At 62.9% G+C, this 8133-nt stretch overlaps 1 protein-coding gene and 1 long non-coding RNA gene across 3 annotated transcripts; one reads left to right on the top strand and one right to left on the bottom strand.

Moving 5' to 3' along the window:
* Window positions 1-288: 288 nt before the first annotated feature.
* Window positions 289-2798, top strand: LOC118159739 (complement C3-like; the record flags this gene model as incomplete). The annotated part of the gene is made up of 6 exons (XM_035314309.1): window positions 289-454; window positions 763-852; window positions 1153-1239; window positions 1554-1637; window positions 2056-2191; window positions 2565-2798. Coding segments are annotated over 6 exons (705 nt in total), but the record flags the coding sequence as incomplete, so codon positions are not given.
* Window positions 2799-5024: 2226 nt separating this feature from the next.
* On the bottom strand, window positions 5025-8005 carry LOC118159741. 2 transcript variants are annotated; one of them, XR_004747227.1, is made up of 3 exons: window positions 7954-8005; window positions 6816-6849; window positions 5025-6158 (listed from the first exon to the last, which is right to left on the bottom strand). It is a non-coding gene; the product is annotated as an uncharacterized LOC118159741 (long non-coding RNA). The 2 variants fall into 2 exon arrangements; XR_004747226.1 differs by lacking the exon at window positions 7954-8005 and having other exon boundaries at window positions 6816-7031.
* Window positions 8006-8133: the final 128 nt, after the last annotated feature.

Genomic DNA, 8133 nt, shown 5'->3' with positions numbered 1-8133 from the left:
GGGAGGGGTGGCACAGGATGGGGATAAGGATGAGGTGGGACCGTATGGAGATGGGGACGGGCCAAGGGTGGGATAGCGTGGAGATGGGGACAGCAGAGGGATGGGGACAAGGAAGGGCACAGGTTGGAGTTGGGGACACAGGCAGGGACAGGAAGGGGACAGGGATGGGGATGAAGCTGGGGACACAGATGGGGACAGGACACGGGAAGGGGCAGGAACAGGGATGGGTCGCACAGTGACAAGACAGGGACATGGATGGACATGGGGACAGGGCCAAGGCCAGGCTAGGGGCTGGGGCGCTGCCTCCCCACCTGGCTGACTGCTGTCCCCGTCCTCGTGCCCCCCCAGGTGTCCCACCAGGCTGAGGAGTGCATTGCCTTCAGGGCCCACCAGCAGTTCAAGGTGGGACTGATCCAGCCCGCGTCCGTCACTGTCTACAGCTACTACAAGATCGGTGCGCCCCCATGTCCCCTTGTGTCACCTCGTGTCCCCTCATGTCATCCCTGGGTCCCCTCTGGCTCCATACTCCCCTCTGTGACCCCACTGCCATCCACATGGCCCCCTGTGTTTCCCCCTCCACATCCCCTCTGTCCCCTCCCGTCCATTTGTCCCATCATGTCCCTGCTGATTGTCCCCAGTGCATGTGTCCCCAGGTCCCCCCATGTCCCCGCTGACCCTCTCCCTCCATGTCCCCATGTCTTCCCTGATCCTTTTCCCTTGTGTTCTCCCCCTGTGTCCCCTCATGACCCCGTGTCCCCACAGATGACCGCTGCACCCGTTTCTACCACCCGGACAAGGATGGTGGGCAACTGAAGAAGATCTGCTACGGGGATGTGTGCCGCTGCGCTGAAGGTGACACAGGGACACAGGGCCGTGGGGGCAGAGACTGGGTCATACCCCCACCGTGATGAGGGCAAGTCGTTGCTGTGATGGGACATGCCATCGCTGCTGTGGGACATGTCATAGCCACGATGGGACACGTCATGGCTGTGATGGGACATGTCATTGCCATGATGAGACAACATGGCTATGATGGGACATGTCATAGCTGTGATGGGACATCATGGCCATGATGGGATGTGTCATGGCCATGATGGGACATGTCATGGCCATGAAGGGACGTGTCACTGCCCTGTCCCCGTGTCCCTGCAGAAAACTGCTTCGTGCAGCGGCAGCAGGACAGCCCCATCACGGTCAACCAGCGCATTGAGCGTGCCTGCGAGCCAGGGGTTGACTACGGTGAGACACAAGGGACATGGGGACGAGGGGGCGTGGGGCATAGGGGGTGAAACTGGGCGATGGTGGGGCACAAGGGGGGAACATAAGGGACATTGTGGGGATGTGGGGGGGGACATGGGCTGACGTGGAGAGTGCAGAGACAGGAGGGGCCGGGGGGACATGGAGAGACATGGGAGGGAAAAGAGGGGACATTGGGACACCAGAGCAAGACACAGAGGGACAGGAGGGGATGTAGAGGGACTTGGGGAGGAGAAGAGGGGGCAGAGGGGCCTGCTGCCAGGGGGAGGGTGACATGGTGTTGTCCCCATCCCCAGTGTACAAGGTGAAGCTGGTGGAAATGGAGCAGACAGCATCTCACGACAACTACATCATGACCATCCTCTCCGTCATCAAGATGGGTACGAGCACCCTGGGGTGCAGGGGACAAGGCCACCCTGAGGGACATGGGAGGGGTCACCTAGGGCAGGGGACACCCAAGTGGCTGGGGCACAGCAGTGCTCAGGTACGGTGGTGTCACTCAAGGGTTCTTGGGGACACCCGTGAGTGTTGGTGGCACTCATGGGGGGTGGGGACACCCAAGGGTGCTGGAGATAGCTGGGGACGCCCATGGCTGGTCACTGGGATGGAGCCACCCACAGCTGATGAACTGGGTGATGCCACCCAGAGGCAGTGACAACAGTGGGGTGATGCCACCAAGGATGCCAACAGCCCCCTGGGGAAGGGAATTCCCCAATGGGGGAGACGTCAGAGCATGTGTCCCTGGTGGGTCGGGGTGGGGGTGACATGTCACCTGCATGTCACCCCTCCCTGGGACAGGCACCGATGAAGACCCAAGTGGAAGCAACCGGACCTTCGTGAGCCACCAGCAGTGCCGGGATGCTCTGAAGCTCCAGCCTGGCCAGGACTATTTGGTCTGGGGGCTGGCCTCTGACCTGTGGGTCACCGGCACTCGGTAAGGACAAGGGGACACGCGTGGGGACAGGGAACGTGCATGGGGACAAGGGACACGGGGATGAGCCCAGCCAGGTCTGCGTGCTCTTGGTAGCCACTGAGTGTGCTGCCAGTCCCGGGACATGCATGGGGACACAGGGACACACATGGGGACATACATGGGGAAACACACATGGGGACATGGGAACATAGGGACATGGGGATATGGGGACATGGGGATACACAGACGGGGGGGCAATGACACCCAGGCACCCCCCACTGCACCTTGAGCTTCTCTGGTGTCTCATATGGGGTTGTGCACCCTATCGCACCCATCACCAGCGTGTCAACCCCCTTCTGCCCCTTGACCCCTCTTGTCCCCCTGCTGTCCCCAGCTTCTCCTACCTCATTGGCAAGGACACGTGGCTGGAGACGTGGCCGTCAGAGTTGGCCTGCCAGGACCCCGAGCTGCAGTCCCTCTGCCAGGACTTCGTTGAATTCTCCGAGGCCATGACTATATTTGGGTGCCCCTCCTGAGTGGGTGCCCCCCCCCCCATGGGTGCCGCCACCCTCCTGTCCCCTGTTACTCTCTTTTTCGGGGGGGACAGTTAAAAATGTCCTTTCTCACAGCCCGGCTCTGGGGGTGTCATGGGGGACATGGGAACGCCGTAGGGGATAAGGGGGATGCCACAGAGGGCAACAGGGTCGTGCGGACTTCATGGGTGTCAGGGGGACATCACAGGGGACAGTGGAGTTAGGGTGATTCCGGAGGGGATGACAGAGTCACGGGGACACTGTGGGGGACGTGGGGGCTCTTTAGAGCATGACCGGGTCATGGGGCCACCACAGGGAACATAGGACTCCAAAGGGGGTGGCAGAGTCATGGGGTCATCATAGAAGACAGGGGGACTCCATAGGGGGTGGCACGCTCATGCGGGCCCTGTAGGGGACATGGGGAGCCCTTAGGGGTCATAAGGGCCACAGAGGGGTCTGGGAGAGGCCCTTGGGGATCAGCGCACAGCATTTAGGGCGCAGTGAGTGCTGCACCATCCTCGGCGCGTGGTGCTGCACGGTGCTCAGCCCGTGGCGTGCGGTGCTGCACGGTGCTCAGCCCGTGGTGTGCGGTGCTGCACGGTGCTCAGCCCGTGGTGCGCGGTGCTGCACGGTGCTCAGCTCGTGGTGTGCGGTGCTGCACGGTGCTCAGCCCGTGGTGTGCGGTGCTGCACGGTGCTCAGCCCGTGGTGCGCGGTGCTGCACGGTGCTCAGCCCGTGGTGCGCGGTGCTGCACAGCCCACAGCGCTGCACTCCACTTGGTGCACAGTGCTGCACATCCCTTGGTGTGCATCTTTGCATGCTGCTCAGTTCCCGGCGCTGTGTGGCGTTGCTGCACGGCTCTGCACGCCTCTCACGGCCTGGCCTCAGCACCTGGTCGGGGGCACACAGGTTGCTGCAGCCACATGCTGGCGGTTTCCTGCTTTCCCAGCAAGGCCCCATGCCGGCGGCGCTTTCCGGTGGCTTTATCAGCACCCGCAGCTGCTGCTGGAGCACGCCCGCGCACAGCCACGCACACGCGTGGGGCGTGCACGTGGGAGCGTGCACAGGCAGGGTGCAATGCATCGATGCTGCATATGCAAGCGTGGGTGCAACGCATGCACGAGGCTGCAAACAAGCATGGGCGCATACACACAAGTGGGTGCATGTCTGAGCGGGTGCATGCACAAGTGTGTGGTGCGAGCATGTGCCGGTGTGTGCATGTTGCAGCTGGGCATTACCACGTGTTTATGCACCGGCACAAGTGTGTGCGTGGTGTGCATGGTGCAAGCGCGTACCATGAGCGTGTGACCATGTGCACCATGGGGACATGCGTGGGGAAACACACATGGGGACATGGGAACACAGGGACATGGGCGGGGGGCTGCGGAAGGTGACAAAGCGGCTGCAGGTGAGAGGGGACATTGGTAACATGGGGGGGATATGATGACATGGGGGGATATGGGGACATGAGGGGACATAGGGAGACAATAGGGGGTGGGGGACATGGGACTCTCCCCCAGGGACACACATACCACTACACTACAGGGGGGACAAGCTTGGGGATGTGGGTGCCTGGGTAGCCCTATAGGTATGAGGATACAGGAAGGTTTGGGGGTGTCAGCACCCAGGTGTATGGGTGCTGAAGGGCAGGGTGGATTCTCTGGTGGCTCGTATAGGGTTGCGCATGGGGTGTTGATGGCCTGGACCCTACAGACCCCGACCATCACCCAGCTGGATGTCTGGATCCATTTTTGGAAGCCTGCTGGGACCCCATTTATCACTTCTGACAGCCCTGGCACTCAGGGCTGGAATAAAGTGTGGATTCTCAGGTGTCTCCTATGGAGATATGCACAGGGGTGCACCCCAATCTGGACGACCCCTTCAGGAACCCCTCCCCCACCCTGACCTCTCCACCCTGATCCCAAAATAAAAGTGAAAAGAAAATGTTGGGTGCCAGAATTCGATGGGGGTGGAGAGGCAAATGTGGGCATACAGGGGCAAACTGGGAGGGAAGGGTATGGGGGGAACTGTGGGGCTATTTGTGCTTGCACATGCGCATTTCCATGTGCAGACGTGTGCACGGCTATTTGCACTTGCATGTGTATTTGCACTTGCATTCGTGCACAGGATGCATGTGGGTGTTGGCTGGGCATTTGCAAACATGCTTGCCTTTGCACGTGCCTGTTCACACGTACGTGTGTGAGCACAAACATGCAAAACTGCACATGCACGTAGGATTCCAGGAATCTGCCCCCCTCTAGGGGGGAGTTCAGGGAAATCTTCCTTTTTAGGGGGAAATTAAGCCACTTTGGAGCACCGGGAACCATAAATAAATTTACTTAACCAATAAATAAAGTGGTTTTGAGTACCAGACAATAACTTAAGGGGGGAGGGCCCCCCCCAGGCCGGCTGGGGGGAGGAAGGGAGGGCAGCAGGGAGGCATGGGGGGGATCCACAGTCCCTGCTGTCCCCAAAATGGGAGTCTGTGAGGTCCCTCAATGTCCCCAAATGTCCAGCATGAGGGGCGGGCCTGCGAGGTTCCTTGATGCCCCCAAGGAGGGGGCTTTAGCACCCCAAATCTGCAGGCAGGGGGGCCTGCAAGATCCCTTGGTGTCCCCCATGTCCAGGCATGAAGGTCTGCAAAGTCACTTGATGTCCCCAAATCTCCAAGCTGGGGGTCTCCAGCACCAAATATTCAATGGTGGGGGGGGGGGGGGTGGTCTGCAATGTCCCTTAATGTCCCAAATCTTCAAGGGTGGAGGTCTCCCATGTCCCCAGCCTCCAAGCAGGGGTGTCACCAGCCCCAGATCTCCAGGCATGGAGGTCAGCCATGTCTCTTGATGTCCCCAGGTCTCTGGGCATGGGGGGTTGGGACCCAAATCTCAGGGCATGGAGGTCAGCGATGTCCCGAGATCTTCAGATACAGAGGCCAGCAACGTCCCTCGATGTTCCCAAACCTCCAAGGGGGAGGGTGACCGTCCCCAAACCTCTCTGGCCCCCCCCTCCGTGCCAGCAGGGGCCGTGTCCCCACCGTCACCCCCCGGCGATGCGCAGCAGCCCCACGAAATTGCCCTCCCGCTGGTCCTGAGCCATCTGCCACTCGTCCCCGTTGATGTCCCCGACCAGCGCCACGTCGAGGACGTCACCAGGCTGCAGCTGTCCCACGGCCTGAGCCAAACCTGAGCGGGCCGGGCCGGGTTCGGTGCCGCTGGGCAACGCCAACGGCACGGACAGCAGTGGGGGCGCTGAGCCAGCGCGGCGGAGCTGGAGGGTGACATTGCCGGGGGGACAATTTTCGGCTATGCAGGCAAGGGCAAACTGGCCGTAGAGGAGGTAGAGCCCCCCCGCCGCCACCCGCAGCCCCGCGGCCGTCGCCTGCACATCACTGCTGAGGAAGACTCCGCTGATGCCTTCCTCATAGCGCCACACGGGTCTGGAGGACACTGCCAGCGAGCCTGGGGGGAGACACAAAGAGGGGGACGGGGGTTAATGGGGGGTTAGTGGGGGGGGGGGCGCAGGTGCTCACGGTAGCAAATGTGTGCCCCTGGTGGGAAATGGGGTGGCCTCAATGGGAGAACGGTGGCCCCAAGGAGAAATGGGGTTTGCCCACTGGGGAATGGGGTGGTCCCAATGGGCAACGGAGCCCTGCAGCCACCCCCAGGGGATGACACCAAGGAGACCACAGCGACAGAGGATGCTCCGTGACACCTTGGGGACCACAGGGACGGAGGCTGCTCCATGACGCCCTGGGCACCGCAGGGACAAGGGATGCTCCGTGACGCCCCGGGGACGCTCCGTGACGCCCCGGGGCCCCACAGGGATGGAAGATGCTCCGTGATGCCCCAGGGACCACGGAGACGGAGGGTGCTCCGTGACACCCTGGGGACACTCCATGACGCCCTGGGGACCGCGGCCGCCCCATGCCACCCCCAGATGCTCCAGGCCCGGGACACCGTTTCCTTTCTGAGGTCGGAAGGGGGAACCCGCGCGGCACTTTCGAGATGACGGGGCGAGCTGCCTGGGGAGGGGACCGCTGTGTCCCGGTGTTCCCCCCCCCCCCCACCATGTCCCCAAAGCACCCCACAGCCCCTCACCGTGGCCCTGGGACTTACCGGTGCTCAGCAACAGGTGGGCGGCCGTGGCACCCTGCGCAGGAGGGGAAAGGGGGTGTCAGTGGGACCCAGATGTCCCCAGCCCTGTGTCCGTCCCCCCCCCCCATACACAAGCACCCCCCCACCGGTGAAGGGGAAGTTAGGATCTGGGGACTTTCCAGCACCCGAGGGTATTTTTGGGGAGGGGGTCCCAGGGGAAGGGGTGACCCCCAGGTGAGGGGGGAGATCGGTCCTTTTGGGATGGGGAAACTGGGGCGGGGAGCGGGGGGTTGAGGCCTGATGTCTGTCTGTCTGTCCGTCCCCATCTTGCGTATGTGAACCACCCCTGGGTCTCAGGGACACACGGACAGATGGACGGGTGGACACCTGGAAGGAGGGGGGACGGACAGACGGACAGAGGGACATGCACAAAGGACAGGCCCCAGGCGGACAGATGGACGCTCGGGGGGGCGGATGCACGCCAGGACAGACGGACACGTGGGCCCCCAGAGGGACGGGCAGACGGACAGCTGGGCAGCCGGGGGGACGGACAGACGGACAGCTGGGCGGGCACCTGGACAGATGGCTGGACAGACATCCAGGCAGACAGACACCCGGACGGACAAGCAACTGGCCACTTGGATGGGTGGACACACAGACAGACGGACACCTCAGGGGATGGACAGGCAACCAGACACCTGGACGGACAGACCCACGGACAGACAGGCAACTGGACACCTGGACGGACGGACGCGCGGACAGACAGACACCTGGGTGGATGCACAGCCAACTGGACACTTGGACGGACAGACACACGGACAGATGGGTATCTGGGTGGGTAGGCAACCGGACACCCGGACAGAGGGACACCCGGACAGAGGGACACCCGGACAGAGGGACACCCCACCGCCCAGCCAGATGGAAGACGGGACGGACAGACGGACGGACAAGCAGGCACTCGGGTGGGTGGATGGATGGACAACCGGACACACCTGGACAGATGGACAAGAGATGGACGCCTGGACCGGGGGGAGGGGGGGAGGTGAGTGGACGGACAGACACACGGACGCCCGGCCAGACACATGGACATCCGGCCAAGGGGACAGACACACGAACGTGGAAGGGGACAGACGGACAGACCCCCCCTCCCGGTGCCCACCTGCGGGGGGGGGGGGGCTCTCCCCCCGGAGCATCCCCAGCAGAGCGGCGGCGGCGGCGGCGGCCCCGAGAGCGGCGGCTCCGAGGGCGGCGAGGACCGGGAGGAGGCGGTGGCAGCACCGGCGGCGGCGGCCCCGGGAGCACGGAGCCGCCCCGTCCCGGCAGCGGCAGCAGCGGGGGG

This window comes from Oxyura jamaicensis, unplaced genomic scaffold (assembly GCF_011077185.1).
Source record: "Oxyura jamaicensis isolate SHBP4307 breed ruddy duck unplaced genomic scaffold, BPBGC_Ojam_1.0 oxyUn_random_OJ71893, whole genome shotgun sequence".
NCBI classification, from domain to species: Eukaryota; Metazoa; Chordata; class Aves; order Anseriformes; family Anatidae; genus Oxyura; species Oxyura jamaicensis.
Note: the sequence above shows the minus strand (reverse complement) of the source record. Positions and strands in the feature narration are given on the sequence as shown.